At 39.6% G+C, this 18,545-nt stretch overlaps 1 protein-coding gene across 10 annotated transcripts in view; it reads right to left on the bottom strand.

The window, feature by feature from the left end:
• Positions 1 to 18,545, bottom strand: part of DMD (dystrophin) — a 1,036,503-nt gene that overhangs the window by 657,277 nt on the left and 360,681 nt on the right. For 8 of the 10 annotated variants that reach the window (XM_081197764.1, XM_081197761.1, XM_081197765.1 and 5 more), the window contains exons 8-9: positions 7,014 to 7,192; positions 4,802 to 4,936 (exon numbers count right to left, since the gene is read on the bottom strand). In XM_081197764.1, the coding sequence (XP_081053890.1) occupies positions 4,802 to 4,936; positions 7,014 to 7,192 (314 nt within the window). The remainder of the gene's footprint in view (positions 1 to 4,801; positions 4,937 to 7,013; positions 7,193 to 18,545) is intronic. The other 2 variants (XM_081197771.1, XM_081197770.1) reach the window with 1 other exon arrangement.

Here is an 18,545-nt window from a genome sequence, read left to right on the forward strand (position 1 = left end):
TAAGCCGTAGGCTGAAATCAGCACTGTTTCATTGTGGACATGCAGTGTGCTGGCACATGCTATTTAGGGTTTGTCCGTTTGTCCTGTGCCTAGAAAGTGGGATCTGAGCAGTTTTCTGCTTGACCCACAACTTTTAGGCATGGGTCTGAGTGGTTTCCCCCTTGCCCCACTCCTTTCTCAGACAAAACCCCCGACTCTTTAGTGTGAAATCGGAGCAAACGTCAACCTGAAGAAAACCCAAACTGACATTTGCTCTTTAAATTCCTCCTTGAGCATGGAGACAGTGGAGGAGGGGGTGGAGGAGCCTCTCAGGGGGTTCTGGAGGCATGGTCTCATCTGAGAGCTCTGCAGGTTATAAGAATTTAGGGATCCCTGATAGCTTTCCTCTCAGCTTCTGAACTTGCTCCCTTCCCCCTTGCTCTTGTTTACCTGCACCCAGTTGCCAAACTATTCATCCTGATGCTGCCAGCAGACACCTTGCAGATACTGCTGGCACCAGTGAAGGTACTGGTGATGGGAGAGAGTTTCTCCTTACTTTGGGAAATGGAACCCTACAACTCACTGGTCCCTTCCCTAAGATCCTCCTCCTCCTTCTCACCCCCACATTCCACCCCGGGCACACCCCCAACTTTACTCTCTCTCTCTCTCTCTCACCCCCTCTTTCATTGACCTCTTCATCCTCCTATTCTTGTCAGTCCCTGACATAAGCATCACATATAGGTGAAGCATCATAGAGTTGGAAGGGACTACAAGGCCCATCAAGACCAACCCCCTGCAATGCAGGGAACATTTGCCAAATGTGGGGCTTGAACCCACAACCTTGAGAGTAAGTGTCTCATGCTCTACTGACTGAGCTATTCCAGAACCCCTCAGAGTCAATACAATGCTCCCAATGCTGTAGCTACACAGTGTAAGCTCCTTGCTGCCTTGCCTTTCCTTCTGTCCCTCTCAGTAACCAACTGGTAGGGGGTGTTAGGGAACACATCAATAATGCCGCCCTGTCCACACCACCAGCCACTACTGCTTGGGAGGAAAGGTCTACTCAGTTTAGAGGGGAAAGATTCCACTGTAAAATAGGTGACAGGTAGAGCTGGAAGTGAGATTAAGCATCTCTCTGTCTCCTCTTGCTGGTCTAAGAGCTGCCTGTTGAGCTCCTTAGCTCCAGCACTCCCTTGCTTAACTTTCAGCTCCCACTCAAAGTGCTGGACATGGACACTGTTGCAGCAACAACAACAACAGTGTGTCTTATGAAACCTTCAAATTAGCACAGTTGCTATGGCATACGTTTTTATGGACTACAGCCAGTCATATCACACATGCTGGATGTCAACCAAATAAAAACAGGGTTACTTCCCAATGTTAAAAAAGGTGAGATGTTGACAATGTCAATAGCTCTTAAGTGCAAACTGATAACCTGAACCAGCTTCTTACTAGCAACAACAGATCACATAACAGAAACGCAAACAAAGGACAATAACCACCAAATGCTTCCCTTCAGTGCAAGGATTTACACTCGTGCAACAGAACTTTCTCCCCTCTCTTCCACCTGGGCATGACCTGGGCCCACCCGGAGGGTGCCGGGAAATCCTAGAAACAGATTTGGGGGGCATGGTGACAACAAAGTTCCACCTGCACAAGCATAAATCCTTAGATTGGTATGACAAGTTCGTTGGTACCAGGGACCAGACCTTGCAGCAAGCCAATATGCCAACTCTGTCCTCATATGTATGAAGACAATACTGTTATAGAATCCAATAATGTAAGTCACAACATCAGCGGTTCATCTACCTGCTCTATCAATACTGTCCTTCTGCTATCTACACAGGACAATTAGGTCTGTCTCCAGGCAAAAGTCTAGATGGACACAAATCTGACATCAGGATGCGAAATATTTGGAAACCAGTAAGAAAACATTTCAGGAGGCTCTGCTGACCTTCATGTGGCTATTCTTATACAAAGGAACAAAGGGAGAATCCAGCACGAAATTGCTTCACACTTATTAAGAAGTTCAATTCTATCACATGTGGTTTGAATTGAAATTACAGTTTTAGTCCCTCTGCAGGTGTTAATTAACTTGGCAATGCCAGGATGTTCTTCAACTCTGCTTTGTGAATGGGCACTGCTGTTACTTTATGTTACATCTAAACTTTTCCATAATTGTCACCGTCTGTATCTTTTACATTTAATTTGCCTCTGATCTCTCTGCTAACCAATTTTTCATCCCCTCCCCTCTCCGCCCTCCCTCTTGCCACCAATGTACAGTGATACCTCAGGTTAAGTATTTAATTCGTTCCGGAGGTCCGTTCTTAACCTGAAACTGTTCTTAACCTGAAGCACCACTTTAGCTAATGAGGCCTCCTGCTGCTGCCGGGCCGCCAGAGCATGTTTTCTGTTCTCATCCTGAAGCAAAGTTCTTAACCCGAAGTACTATTTCTGGGTTAGCGGAGTCTGTAACCTGAAGCGTATGTAACCTGAAGCGTATGTAACCCGAGATACCACTGTATACATTTACCTCCAAATTCAGGGTATCATTTTAGGCACCTGATAAAATAGAATCTGACCATGACAGTTTAAGTGCCACAAGATTCGTATTTTTGGCAGCGGACTAACATGGCTACCCTTCTGGAAAATATTCTGTTCAGTTTCACTTGATATTAATTAATTTAATATTCCAATAGATATTTATTTGCAAGAATAATTGGCAGGAGGAAACTGTGTATAGGAGTCACGTGTATAACATTACCTTTCTACTTTGCAATATATACAGCGCTTTGCTTAATTTTGCTACTAATTAAATATGTCTGGAAACCAAATGCATCATCGTGATAGGGGTATAAAGGAAGTTACCTAAAGAAAAACTTGCTAATTATCAAATCCAAAGAATACAGTACAGATATTATTATATTTTCTGGAAGTTTTCTGCAAATCCAATTTTATGTGTTGAAATTAGCTTTCATTTGACTCTGAAACCCCCCAGAAAGTGTTAACAGTTAACCACCAAAAGGTAGAACCTTCAGCATGAGGCCAATTTCTCTTAACTGAGATGCTGATGTGCCATTCAGTTACGTTGATTTATTCCATCCCCTGAAATTGGGCTTTTTTTAAAAAAAAACCCCTGTGGTTGATGATTTTCCTTGGTAGTGAGCAAAGATCAATTGTCCATTTCAATTAGTTTTAGTCTATGAGGCTTATTCTTAAAGAACTATTCAGGTGAACTGGAAGATGCTACATGTTAAGTGAATTTTACTTCAAGTGGTAATTATTCTTCTTTTTAAAAAAGGAGATTAGAATAATTTAAATTTACTAAATTTATGAGTACAGAAAACTGGTGACACTCCTATGGAAAGATTGTGTTTGGTGTTGTTGTTTTTTACCTTGACTAGGTGGGTTCATATCCCACCCACAGGGTGGGCCAGTCAACTAAACACAATGAATCATGCTTTCTTTTCGTGATAGGACAAGGTGCCTAGCAATAAGGAGGAATGGTTAGAGAAGGCAAGTAGTGAATAGAGGTAGATGTGAGTTACTAGAAATATATGAGATTTACTCTTTGTGCACAATGATGATACCATTATCTGATCATGGATCGATAACTTTTGTGCGCTGCACAAGGCCTGTATACCGCTGACAGTTAAACAAATGTTTAAAGTAATGGTAGGAGAATCTGACAAATGGATCAAATAAAGCTTACTCCTCTACATTTCATGTAGCAGTTCAAAAGGCAGTAACATCACAGCTTAATGTGTTTTAGTGCTTTAAGTTGTGTGAGCAGGGAGACAGGAACATCCCCTGGTACAAGGCTTCCCCTCCTGATTTGGGGCGATTCTTCTAAAACACAGGCTATGCTATTCATAGGGATCTCAGACTGTAACCCCCCACCCCCAGCAAGGTTTTTTAGGAGGTGCAGGGCTGCAGGGTGAAAGAGAAACATCTATGTCCATGGGAAGATATGGAGTCCCCTATAAATTTTGTAATCGTTTTCTGAATGACCTACCCCCATGCCATATTGCATATGGCACTCCTGTCCATTTAAAATGAGGGCCCACAATGTGCAATTGTTTTGTGGTTTAGCTTCCCCCTCCCTGCCTCCTGCACGGGGCACTTGACAATTGCTGAGGGTCTCGGACAACTGATTAATTCCTTTTCTGTCTGTTGCAACAATGCACTGTGCAATATGACTTTTAATTGCATTTCCACTGCTTCTTTAATTATTTATAGGTTGTATTTTATTGTATTACTATTTGAATTTCCACAGAATTCACATCGCAATATGATAAAATACAACAAAAGGAACAAAAGAAGCAATAAATATATAATTAAAAATCAAGATGAATATTTAATCTGCCATCTTCAACCAGTGATCCATAGATGTGCTGCTGACCACCTGAACGAAGCTTGTGAAACACATTCTTGGGAACCCCTGGCATAGAGGAATGTTACTGGAGAACAAAGTTAAACCTTCATTGAGTGTCCTGCCATTCCACATGTATGATTATAAGTAGCTTATGGTGTTAACTGAAATTCTGAAACCAAATGTAATAATAATGATGATGGTGATAATTTTATTCTTTTTTTGTTCCTGCCTAATGCACAAAGATAGGTGTGGTTTTGCAAAGAAAAGTAAGATATACAGTAGAAAAGGACTGATGGATATAAAAAACAAACCTTTAAAAAATGTACTGCTGGAAATGAAAATGGGCACAACCAATTTTTTTTAAAAAACCCCAAAGTGCATATATTTTTCACAGCAAGCACAGGCATATTAGAATAATATTCACAACAAACAGTAATGTTGACAGACCTGTGGAGGGAACACCTTCCCTTTTGGGTCAGGGGACATGACATAAGCAGCTTGTGTGTACGCATAGCTTTTGAAGCGAGGTTTAGGTGGAGGTGAAGGGGTGCGCACATGACCCTGTGCTACACTGACTTTGATCTAAGGAGAAGAAATTAGGAAGAAAAGCAGACACACACACGGATGAGTATGCTTAATAGAAAGGACAGAACGTATACTTTCAGGGGGAAATGCCGGCAGTTTAATTCTATCTTGCAGAAAACAGTGCTGCCATAAAGAGTAAAAAAAAAAACAACTATGTGGAATTTAGTGAGCTGCTTTCATTAATATGACATCCTTTCATGGCAAGTAAAAAGACTCCTTGAAGTGCCAGATAATTATTCCTGGCATGACACCCCAAATCAGTAAAGGGCCTTTATAATTCAGCACACTCAGAAAGCAAAGTAGCAAGGACTCATAGTACGTTCTGAATAAATGTGCTCAGCAGTCAGCAAATGGCCATCTGATCAACAAATCTAAAAATGCTAGTGTCCCAGAAATAAGAGAGTTAATTAATAATTAGAATTTCTGTTCACTTCGAGAAATATAACTATCAGGCTAGCCTCTCATGGGAATGCAGTTGCCACAGTGTGCCCGCTTAAGTAAAGAAACAAATAGTTTGGGAATTTCCATACACATCTAAATTTGAGTTACGATAAGACCTTTTTTTTTTTTTTTTACAAGGAACTGGCACCACAAGTAAACAACCCCTTTCAGTGGAAGAAATTCAAGCAACTGTAACTCTGTTTTACACCATGAGATACAGCTACAGGAATGCATAACCAAAGGAGAGATACAGAGGTTTTTCACTTCATCGTGACAGCTCTATATAACCTAACCCTAAGGAGGGGGAAATCACTAGTAAAATCATTTTTGTTCTAGTCAAAGAGCTTGGAAGGCCCATGGATGTGTGGGGAGAAGGAACCAGGGTGTGGGGAATGCCTGGAAAACTAAGAGCAAGAATTGGTCTCTAGTACCTTCAAAGTAACTCTGGTAGTTCACAACTGAAAGTGTTATACTGCCTGGGAAAGTTGATGTCAGTAAGTCACTATTTTGCCTCATGTCCCAAAGCTAGACAAATAAAATTAGAGATGGAGAGGCATCAATAAGGCTCTAGAAGCAGCTCATCCTAATGTGAGGCCAATCGTTTCAACCATTAGCTATATAATAATCATAAGAGCATACAAAGTCTGATTACCAAGCGTGGAATTAGAACACTGGATGGGCTGGATGTCTAATTAAAGGCCAAGGTAATATTATCTCATTGGTGGATGAATTTCTATGCTCTCAACGACATTTCTGACTCAGAAAAGATGTTTCTTCCAGGTTATATGGGGTAATAAATGGTGGGTGGGTGGGTGGGTGTGGGTGTGCGCGCGCGCTTTATTTTCTACTTTCTGCTTATGAAATATTATAAGTAGGATAGTGTGGTATTAAAAACTATAAAAGATGCTGATCTGGGACACTGGATGTGGAAGCCCTCTGCAGCAGATCCAACAGAAAGCTTCTTTGTGTATAAACTTATTAACTGTGCAACAGAGGTAGCTAAATCCAAACAGTATCCTGTACATATTGAGCAGTGAATAAGTGCATTGCTTTTGTAGAGAGTCTACTGAGTAATAAAAATGTTCCCACTATTTATGCTTTTTCATACATACAGATGATTTAATGAAAGACTGAGAAAGCTGATGGACAGAGAAAAGCAGTTTAAAAGTGACACAGCCTTTTAAGTAAGCTACGTCTGCGACCCTTAGAGCGCTTGATTGGCAAAGCCTTACTAATTTCAAGACGTGCTTTGAATATAAGACACCAAAATGACACAAAATCTTACCTTGAATTACCTTGCTTCGAACAAGGAAGTGTTGCATGCTATTGGAGCCTGCTTTGCATCATGTAATGCACAAAAAGCGTAACTTTCTTCATTTCAAAAACAGTCTATTACTTCATGCATGGCAGTTAACAGTATAAACCGTGCAAATAAAGTATACATAGAATGATATTCAATGTTAGTCATATTGAGAATTAACCACTTAAATCAATGGACATGTAAATTCTTCACTGTCTGCAGTGAGTCTACTCTGACAGTGACTTAGTTGGATCTTGCCCATAGTCTGTTTTTCACTAAATATATGACTTTATTGGCTATTAAAATTAGAATTAAAAACCCCAAAGAACTCACCTGTTGTGAAAAGCGCTGTTGATGTAACTGGACGTGCTCTTCTCTGATGTGCTTTGATTGCCGTGGCAATGTTTCCACTTCCTGGATGGCTTCAAGAGTAACTTGCTGGGGCAGGACTTGGAAAAGTGATGTCACGTACATCAAGATGGACTTCTTATCAGGATAAGGAGTTGCGACATCTGGAAAAGTGCATGAAACACAGGCAACATTAGATAGTTTGCAAGGCTTCACAGAAAGCAAACAGGCTAATGAGCAGTCAGTCCATTGTCCATTTAAGCCCACTGGGGACTAATTAAAGTACTACAATCAACTCCAAGCTTTAATATGAAACTCAAATGCAAATGAGGAAGAGCAAAAATGACTCTAGTGTCTTTCTAGTTTCTACAAGTTTTTTCTTGCTTATAAGCCTTCTTCCATTTAAATGCAGACATTGCACAGTTAGAATGAATGACCTTCATAAAGGCAGGCAAAATAAGCCATTAAAAAGCTGCATTATATGTAGATGTTACTGTTGCAAAAATACCAATAGGTTAATGACTGGAGTAGCTATACCAGGACGATGGGAATGTAGCAGTGAACACTAAAGGAAGCAAGTGCATTAAATTAAAAAAATAAAACTTGGATCTGCAGTGCCTAACTGCCTTTTCCAATGCAAACTACATGACTAGGGACATGGATTTCATCTGGTGGATTTCCCTCCAGAACAAAATGAATGAATAGGTAATTCCTATAGGATTTTCCTCTCTTTTTGTACTCATGGTTTCACTTTGAATATGAGTTTCAAAACCAAAATAAATTATGTGTAAAAAGCTATAGCTGCATGTACTCACATAGCTATATAGCTAAGAACATCAGCATTAATATGAAAGTTGTGATCAACCACTTCTATTTCTTTCCGCATTCCAAAGTAAACAAAATCGAGAAATGCAGATTAAGATGCAATTAAATGTAATTAAGACATCTAAGAAAATCATATGAAGGAAGAAGAAGTCTTAAAGTTTTACTTTCCCCTCAGTTTTTATATGTGGTGGAATACAAATCAGTTAAGATTATACACGTCTAACATGAAATACTAGAGGAAACATTAAATGCTGTTTTCATGAATATAAAAAATATGGCTTTCTGAGGCTACAATCCTATATACACTGACATGGGAATAAGTTCAATTAAATTCAACAGGGCTTACTTCTGAGTTGAACTGTGGAGAGTGGAGCTACTGTTCCAGAAAAGGCCTTGATTTAGCCCACCACTTCAAGTCACTAACAATTTGTAAAAATGTAAATTATGCGGCATTGCTTTCAAGTAATTCTTTTTGTTGCGGCCATTAAAATTTACCTCATGTACTCAGTGAAGTGAATCAAGATGTAAAGAGGCTGTTGTCTAAGAATTTATCATTAATCCCATAAGTGCTTAAATACAAGCACTGGCAGAAAGCCAAGAACTATTAATAGCAATGAGGTTTTATTATAATAAATCTATCCCAGGTTTCCTAAGATCTGCAAGGTGCAATGACATTTGGTTCCCCCTCTGCTAAAGTTATCACTCTAGAAGAACAGACACTGCACATTAATTTCCCATGCATATTTTCAAACCAGATAAAGGTCATGTGTTTCAACATGCCTGGCTCTCTTATGTATCCTAGACACACTGCTCAGATACTAAAGCAAGAAAGGAAAGGAAGCAGATCAAAACAGCATACAGTGTGAGGAGACTGGTAGATGAAAATCAAATGAACTAATGCAGTCAGGCCTGAATCAGTGACTGCAAGTGAACCGAGCCCAATTTGGGGTCTGAAATCTACACATAACTCTTATGGGGCTGAAATGGTCCAACAGGTTCTGAGCCTTCCCTCTCCTTTGACTATAAGTCTCTGTGCCTGCTGGATCTTTTCCAGGGTGGGTTGAAACATCCCTGCCTTCCCAAGTTATCCAAGAATGTCCAACCCACATCTGTTAGGAAAGAACATTAATTCCTAAAGGAAAACTAAAATACTGCATATAGGACACATATCACTGGGCTGGGCTGGGCTGGGCTGGGCCAGGGAGTGGGGTGGGCTTGCTGGCTGGCTGGCTATCACCCTTGACATTGGGAGGTTAACGCCTACTGGGAGGGATCCAGATGGTCACAGTGCATGCCTTACACAGTCACCATCCCAAACTCATCACAACTGTGGGCTTTCTGCTATTTGTATGCATTAGCCCCACTGAAATTTTTCAGTGGAATACAAAAATAATGAAGGCACTGCACTTCTAGATTTTAATGTACCCTAATTGTGAGATAGATTTTTAAAAGCTATGAAAGAGACTGTCAAACTGTTGCTTTCAAAACTAATTCTTATACTGGTTAATCAGGCCCAGTTAGATCTTATTAGCTAGATGCCTGTGACAACCTTGACATCCCTAAGGGATGCAAACAAAAATGCACTGCCTAAGCAACAAGATTTTGTTTTGAAGCATAATTCTAGTCAGGAGAATCATACAGGATTGTAATGTATCTGGCAGACAGGCAAGAAGGTGTATGGATTGAATAATGTCTCACATTCATCGACAAATATCATCCTTTGAAGAAGAGCCACTTACAGCTGGGTAAATTAATTTCAAGGCATTGGTACAGAATGTCTTTTTCACAACTGTGAATACATGTAATATAGGCTTTTTAACAGTCACTTGCCTAAGCCTCTAGGCAGGAAAATTTCTATCAACTGGAAGAGAGTTGATTCATTTTATTTCCTTTTAGACTATTGATGTGCCACAAATGACTTGGAGAGGTGTGAGCAGGCAGGCTGGTAGGTTTTTTGGACTTCATTACAATGCTAGTGCACGTGCAGCATCACGTAAGTTTGGTTTTGTGACTCATTAATACGTTCATTAATGATATATTTCTTTTTGCAGTGATACAATATTATCCAAACTACATTAAGCAGATGGTGCAGAATGATCTCAAATACTTAGAAAGGATATTCAAATGACTGATGAAGTCTACTATGGATATATCCAGAGTACTGTTTTGTAAAATAATCTCAATGATATATTTATAATGGTGAATTATATTTCTATTCAAGAAAGATTTCAGAGTTATTGGTAATTGTTAATTGAAAACACCAGCTGATGACTGAAGTAACTGAAATACGAATAAGAATGTTTCAGCATGTTTTCAAAGTCACAAAGTAGCCCTTTCTTTCCATTGTTTATAATACTTTGTCCAATATACAGGAAAATTGAAAGATACAAAAATGCCATGATAAACAATGCAGCTTTGTATGCATTAATAACAGGAGGTATAAAATAAAAACATCCAAAACCTGAACAAAATACTTATACAAAAATGGTTTGTATATATAATACAATATATACTGTTTTACTATATAAAAAAACTGTTCCTTCCTATCTACTTGTTATTCTGGTCCTAAGTATCATTACCAAGTGTGAAAGGCTTCTGATCAACTGAGCTTTCACTACAGTCAAGAGACTTCAGGCACAATTGACTGAGCACTGTACCATGGCACAACCTCCACTCATTTCAGTGAAATTCTCTGAAACAAAGGGAGATTGTGCAGCAGTGGTGCTTGACTTCCTTTGCTGCTTAAACAAGTGTAAATAGAAGAGCTAACCGGCTTGGATCATTAGTAATGAAGAGCTATTATTTAGCTGGGATCCTGATTTACTCAAAGTAATTTTATTTGATAGGTTTGTGAGCTATGTGAATGCGTTGGCTGATCACTGGGCAAGTTTCCTAATGCAAGCAAAAAACCCAAATCCCAACATAAATTTCCAAGAGTCAAGAGAGATCACAAACAGGTAATAGAGGCTCTGCTGGTAGAAGCACAGGAGCAGAAGAAAGGCATGGCGGGGATCATAAAAGCACCTTCAGTTATATATTAAGTGAACAGCAACACAATTCACTGACTTGATGACAGATCAATGACAAAGAATCTGTGAGCTTCCTATTTGCAAACATCATACCAAAGAACTAAATAAAATAAAATCACCATGCTAAAAACACTCAGCAGCAGTTTCATTATTTCTGCTGTTTGTTCAAACCTATAGTCATGTGGCTGCTAGTAGCCAACTTCTGGAAAGATTGAGATAAAGTTGTACTTAAGAGATACCCCACCATTTAGTTGTGGGCAGAAGCTATCTCAAATGCTTATACAATAATAAAGTTTTTAAAAAGACCTAGACTGGTCCATAAAAGCATTAAATTTATGTTGTTATTAGTATTACCTTCTCTTTACCATAAGGTCTCCTGGCAGGTTACATTAAAAACAATATTAAAAACAGTTTAAAGCAACATAAAATCACAGAAATAAAGTGGGCCCTTAAAATATACATCTCAAGTGTCCAAGTCAAGGTAAAGAGGTGTACCTTCAGCATTCACTAGAAACAGTATAATGAAGATGCCAGAAAAGCCTTTGTGTGGAGGGAGTGCCACAACTTAGGGGCTGTCACAAAGAATGCCTTTTTCTGGACAACAACACACACACAACTGAGTTTCTAAGGAATGTGATATAACCAAGAGAGACCCCTCTGCTGATATTAGTACCCAAGAAGGTCTGTGTCCATCTTTCATGTATTTGGGGCCCATCATTTAGAGCTATAAACACTAATGTGAGTACCTTGAATTGGTCCAATGGATGGACTGCCAACCAGTATACAGGGCCTTTGTGACATCTAAATAGAGCCCCAGCCAGTAATCTGGCTGCTGCATATTGGACCAATTGAAGTTTTCTACTCATCTTCACAGGCAGCTCCACAAATATAACACTCCATCAAAAACGGACTTGTGGATACACAATGCTTTGGCTTTGTTATTTGGTGAGATCATCTTAGAAGCAGAACTTCTTCTCATTTATAGAACATTAAAGATATAATATTTTTATATCAATCCTAATGAATGTTTTACATAATACACTATAGCTCTACTGGGGCATTCTAATTTCTATCCGTGGAGGGAGTATGGCCCCTTCCCCTCCACCCCAACTTCCACCATTGAGCAGGAGGGTCGGAAGGCGGGTTGTAAGCAACTTTGGCTGAATGTAGTTACAGTTACGGTCCACTTTGTGATCAGGATTTGCAGATGTGAGGAGAACTGTAGCTCTGTACAAATGAATGTACTTATAATCCAGCTCCAGACCTTCCCATTCAACATGGGCATGACAGGGGAAGAGGGGCATGATCAGTGCATGTGCTCTCTTCGCAAACAGAACTTAAGAACACATAAACAGGGCTTCTTTATAAAGAAAACTTGTGAGTGTGCCAGTACTAGACTAGGGAAAAATGAGTTTTACTGCTTGTCAGATTGTAATGAAAACCGTCTGTGCTGAATTCAGACAAATTGTGCCAAATTAGCTAATAAAATGTGGTTTAAATGTATGGCAATGGGATGGATGTGAAAAGGATCAGAATAATATGAAAACAAGGCAATCTGTTTTCACATAAAGCTCCCTTATCAGAAGAAAAGCAAAACAATGTTCCACTATAATGAAAGCAAAACAAAATAAAACCAGGCCTCACACATTTATTGCCACATTCATGATGTATTTATGATCAGTGATGAATTTTATGCATCCATTAGACCTGCATCATTACTTTATTAATAACTTTGCTAAATAATAGTAAACCTTATGGCATTCAGTATGGACACCAGCTGAAGCATGTAAAAATAATTAAAAGTTCCTGAAGTTATACACTGACAGCATAATCCTATGCATGTCGACTTGGAAGTAAGTTCAGTACTACGTTTTCAAGTGTGGCTTACAGCTGTAATCCTGTGCATAATGCTTCGAAGTACTTTCAACTGAACTAAGTAGTAGTTCAGATGCACTACCAAATTGTAGTTTGTCATTATGTGAATGAGCAGTCAAGGAAGAAGAAGAAGAAGAAGAGTTTGGATTTGATATTCCGCCTTTCACTCCCCTTCGGGAGTCTCAAAGCGGCTAATATTCTCCTTTCCCTTCCTCCCCCACAACAAACACTCTGTGAGGTGAGTGGGGCTGAGAGACTTCAAAGAAGTGTGACTAGCCCAAGGTCACCCAGCAGCTGCATATGAAGGAGCGGAGACGCGAACCCGGTTCCCCAGATTACAAGACTACCGCTCTTAACCACTACACCACACTGGCTTGGGCCAAGGAGCCCAAGACCTGCACATGTCCTTCTAGCCATGTCCACTACGGTGCCCTTTCTCCTTTCCTGGTTTTGAAGCAAACCATGTGTTGTAATTTCTAAATTACAGGATTGCAGGAGAAGTACAAAGAGTTGCTTGCTGGTTCAGAGGAAACTTAACAGTTTTCCTCAAATCAGGAAAGGAAGGAAAGACTGCGGCACACAAGAATGCATGACTAAGGTATAGAACACCAAACCATTATTACACATTACCCCTGAACCGCACCAGTGAGACTTAATTCTTAGTCAACATGCACAGAAAAGGTGCGTACATTTCAACCTCTCTGTAACTATACATTGCCATTTCACAGCTAAGTATGTATTAAAAAGTGAACATGCCTTGGAAATCTCATCTGAAGTACCTTTACCCAAAACTATAAAATGCAATCTGGACTTACAGTATATGTGAGGAACTTCTGCAGTCATGCACATTGTGACAAGTCCCCATAGATCATTGCCTGTTTATACCTCAACGAGAGATGGGAGATGCTCAGGGTGATAAGTCTGGCCAGCCCTTAAACTTAAATCTTGAGTGAATCTGATTCCACCAGTTCATTCATGCCTAAATCCCAAAACCTGGCCTGAATTTAAAATGGAATTTTGAATAATGCAGTGATTCTGCTAATTGTAGCAAATTCTAGTGCCATCAAATGTATCTACATTAACAATACATGAAAGTCAAGGGAGAGTTAAAATTCTGGGAACAAAATGAAGTGGGCATCAGTGAGAATAACGGTACTTTTAACTAAAGTGTAAAAAATGGATAACTTGCAAATGACTGTATTTTTACCACCTGATTAATATGTAATAGAGGTCAAGAAAGAGGTAGTTGTTAATGTTAGCCCCTCTGTTATTTGAGATGCACAAAAATACCCCATGTGGCAGAATAAATCACAGGCATAAGGAACACTGCAGTAAGCTTGAATTTTGAGATGGCTGCTCCATTTCTGAACAACACTGACACTCACCTGCAGTACTACCCTGTAACATGCCTATGATAATGATAGGAAGGAAAGGCCTCAGGGATGTTATGCGTGATCATTATGTACTAAGAACATTCAAAGAAGCTGTTTGTCAACTAAAATATTTTACAAGATGAAAGCCAAGAAGAATTGTGATACATTGCTACAGATCCTGAATAGGTAAATTAGATGAGATAGCTACAAAATAGGGTATAATCAATGACATACAGCATGACAGCATCTTTTCAATGCCAATTAATTAAAGTAGTTAATCAAGAGGATGACTCAAATTGCAAAAAAATGGCATTTTGTACAGTTAATTACATGGACTATAGAGGAAGATGGGCTGGATAACAACATAATAGCTTTTGGAACAAATTGGCAGAAAGGATCTGCTGCCCTTCTGCTAAGGGAGCTAACGGAGAAAACACAAAGGTATTTGTTAAGGAGAAAGTGGCATAGCAATGCTCACAAAGTTGAGGAATTCCTACAGCTAATCTGTAAAGATTTTAGTCTAAAGTGAAATCAGCTGTTAATAAGAACACGTTAAAAGGTAACAAGAGAAATATAACACAAATTTTAAAAATGGTTTCCAGCACATCTTTACATGAAAGTTGAGATAATAAGGAATTGAAAGCAAACTTTAATTTTTATTTTTTTAAATTCTGGTGCTTTTTAAAGTAACCCCAAAACAATGACCATTTGACAGTTTCAAAGATGCATGCTCTGATCCTGGTGATCTGTTCCAGGCACAGAAGTTGAAAAGGCACACTTAAATGCCAGAATCTCTTCTCTCTCTCTTTTTCAATTGGTGAAATCAATTAGGGGATGCTGTCTGCACAAGCTGGGAGTTTCCCAGAGTTGTGAATTTTAGGAGTAGACAGCCTTCCCCCAAGGGCCATGGCAGGACTACAGAGGGAGGGGAGGGAAGTTAGGGGGAGGCATTTCCTGCTCCCCATCACCTGCTCCTATACCACTACCATCCCTGTGCATGCAGGTGTATAAAGGTAAGAGTAAGGATGTTGCTATGGAGGCTGGTGGAATGACCAGGTGGGCATATTAATTTCCAAAGCCTCTTGGACTGACTCAAGAAATAAACTTTTTTGGAGGAGTACATACATCTCTTAAATCACTGGGTTTAATCCACAGTAGTGGGATGGCAGAAGCTCTCTCCCATACCTGGGCAACTCCCTCAGCTACCACCCTGCCACCACTTAGCAAAAACTCTTCCAGTGACCAGACAGCACTGTTAAATGGGGTGGACTCAGCTGCATAAGTTGTTTCCCCCTGATATTTGTGACACTCTTCCCCCTCAGTCACCCAATAGCATAATCTAGCCCAGGGTCACCAATCCAGTGCCCCTGAAAGCTTACACTGATGCTACTGGGAAGGTCCAGCAGATTCTATGATTTCATTTTTTAAAAGAAGTTATGGGGGGAAATGTGCAGGTAGCTTCTAAGTGATTTCTGTAAGTGTGCATGCACACAAAAGCTCATACCAATAACAAACTTAGTTGGTCTTTAAGGCGCTACTGGAAGGAATTTTTTTATTCTGTAAAAAGAGTGATGTGGCCACCTTGTATATTTTTTCTAGTACTGAGGAATGCTCCTTGTTATGAGACAGCAACACCACGAGAGAGAGAGAAATTAGCATTCTGTTATCACAGGTGGTTGTCTCTCTAATTTGTCACACTTCCCATGGCGGCCATTTTGTGTTCTTCCAGCCAGTTTGTGGCTTGCACTCCCAGCACACACACCCACATGTCTAAAATGGTTGGTGACCATTTGGCAGGATCATCTGACCCCAAGGAGGAGTTTTTAGGGAGCTGGAAGGGTTACTAGGGAAGAAGGATGTGAGAAAGTCACCTTCTGCCCTCTTGCACAAGATTTGGGAAAGTCTCTTGATTCAACCCAACATGCATGCCATTTTGCATGCCATTTGGATGCTGCTGCTCCATCCAAATACATGCACACAAACAAATTTAAGATATGAGCCTGATTTAAGTGCCTAAACATGGCTTTTATTATTCAACACACATTTAACAGTCTAATAGCCTTTCCCAAGGTCACATACAATAAATCAAAGAAAGAGCCTGAATTATATTTTCTTTTCTCTGCATTAAGTGCCATGCTTCAAACATCAGACCACATACTGGTAGGGTATTCAACTGAGATAAAAGAGTTTATCTGCTAGGATTATTTGCCAGCTTTCCTTTCTCTTTTAATCAAACTGTCAAGTACAGTCAGACAGCATATTTGCAAACTACACCTGCCAAGGCTTTTAGATTGTCAACTATTTTATATGTACTTCATGTACTTTTCATGTGTTTTATGTCTGCTATCTTTTCTCCACTTTACTTGCCTATTCTTTCTTAAGGTCAATGGTAGGTATACAAATGTCACATTCCAATCTTTATTTCTGGGCTTGTCACATCAAACAGACCATTTCAACAATGCTCTTTCCTAGTGTTTATGCAGAAGCTTTCCATTTCCCTTGCTTTGTACATGCCCTTCATAAGAAGGTCCCCTCAATAATGCAGCTTCTGATGAAAACAACAACAACAACAACAACCAGGCCCTGGATAATTCAGGATTCTGGTTCTGGGCACTTTTAAGTATCATTAATTTCAAAGAGCATATTAAGCACTTGTCCATTGGATAGTTAATGAAAGCTATTAATTCTGACTAGGGTTATTGGTTTCTTCCCAGGATGGGTCTCCCCAGGTGGCTGATTTTGGAAGGACAGCAAACTGCAGGGTAATTTATTTTATTATTATATAGCATTTACTGCTCAGAGGAAGGATATGTGCTTGTTGGATTTTCTTGACTGTGTGCGTTGGGCACTGGGATGCCTTTTGACACTCTGCCCCAGTCAGAAGAATGCCTTGGATTAGCCCTGTTGTTTCCTGTAACAAGAAATTCCTTACTCTCACCTCTTCCTTGTGAAGTAAATGCAGTGGCAGCTGGTAACATGTCAACTTGGGAAGACGGCCATTTTCAACCTTGCTGTTTTCATCACAATAGGACCTCTGAGGACTTATCTAGGAAAATGTGTCATTGCATATATCAGAGTGCAACTGTCTTCTCCTTTCCTTCTATGGTTGGGGAAAGAGCTTCCGCAAGACTAATCATAATCAACCTCCATTCTGCCTGAAATTTGAGAGAGTATCTTCCAGGTTTGAGGAAGGATGTGGAATCATACCCAGATAGGCATAGAGTCCAAACTCTCCATTTTAGAAATTCACTGACAAATTCACAAAACAGCAAGGTGGAAATAATAGTGTTTCCCCTCCATTTATATGCATTCAAGATATATCCCCTGCTAGGGGAGGGGGTTGTTGGCAGCAGATCCACACACCTTTTCTGCATAAACAGACTAAGAGGCATGCCCTTCTTGAATTCATGATCTGGCTGCCACAAACATGGCTCCTGTTTTGCTCCCAAAAGAAGCACCGCAGGCTTCTCTAGAGGTATTTAATGCAAAATTAGCTGACAAATGTCATTATGTATGGTTCAAGTCTCTGCCTAGGAGTTGCCCAGGCTATTCTTACAAAATAATAATAATAATTGGGTGGTGGTGAGGAGAAATATAGAATTTGACCACCTTTGAATTAACAACTTGTTCTAGAGGGCTTCCTCTCTAAGCTCTAAATTGGTCCTTAATTAATGTCCTCTTAATTATCTCAATGTTTACTCTGCATCTTTTAATCTCAATTAATCAAACAAACACAATAAAAGGTTTTATATTGTTGTTTGTTTTCACATTTCAGTTTGGACCTAGAATTTCTCTGGGAGTTTGAAAAAAGGTGGTGAATCCTTAAAATGCCCTTCCACTTGTTAAGTTTCCATAATCGATTTTCTCTTGGGTAAAATAATTAAACGAATAGGTGATGTTTCCTCAAATAGCTCTGAAGCAAACAAAGCTGTGCATGAGCACCATGCATGATAGTGGCACATGTCAGTATATCATTGGTTTGTGTACAAACCATATGATGAATAGGGAGGATTTTATTTTTTTTTAATTACGGTGGCTTTTAATTAGCCAGTGCAGGAAAGATCAATAGCACATCCACATCCAAATGCTTAGAGGAGCTTTGGAGGTTAAAGAACTGGTGACAAGGAATGCACTTTTCTCCAATACAGAAATTTAGGCCCCTATGGGGACAAAAGCTAGGATTGGTTGCCATACAGACAACTAACAGTATTGCAAAAAGAACAGGAGGCAAATGTTCAAATATGTTTCATTTAAATGCTTCTCTTATCATGTCAAGAAAGAATCAGCTGGTAAAGGTTTTGCCAATTAAGTGGTTGAAGCCAATTTTCTTACCATTTTAATAGCATTTAAACTGCTGAAAAAGAAGCTAGCCACATCAGATCTGCTAGCCTACAAACTAAAAGTTATTGCATTTT

Source organism: Podarcis bocagei (genome assembly GCF_964188305.1).
Source record: "Podarcis bocagei genome assembly, chromosome: 6".
NCBI classification, from domain to species: domain Eukaryota; kingdom Metazoa; phylum Chordata; class Lepidosauria; order Squamata; family Lacertidae; genus Podarcis; species Podarcis bocagei.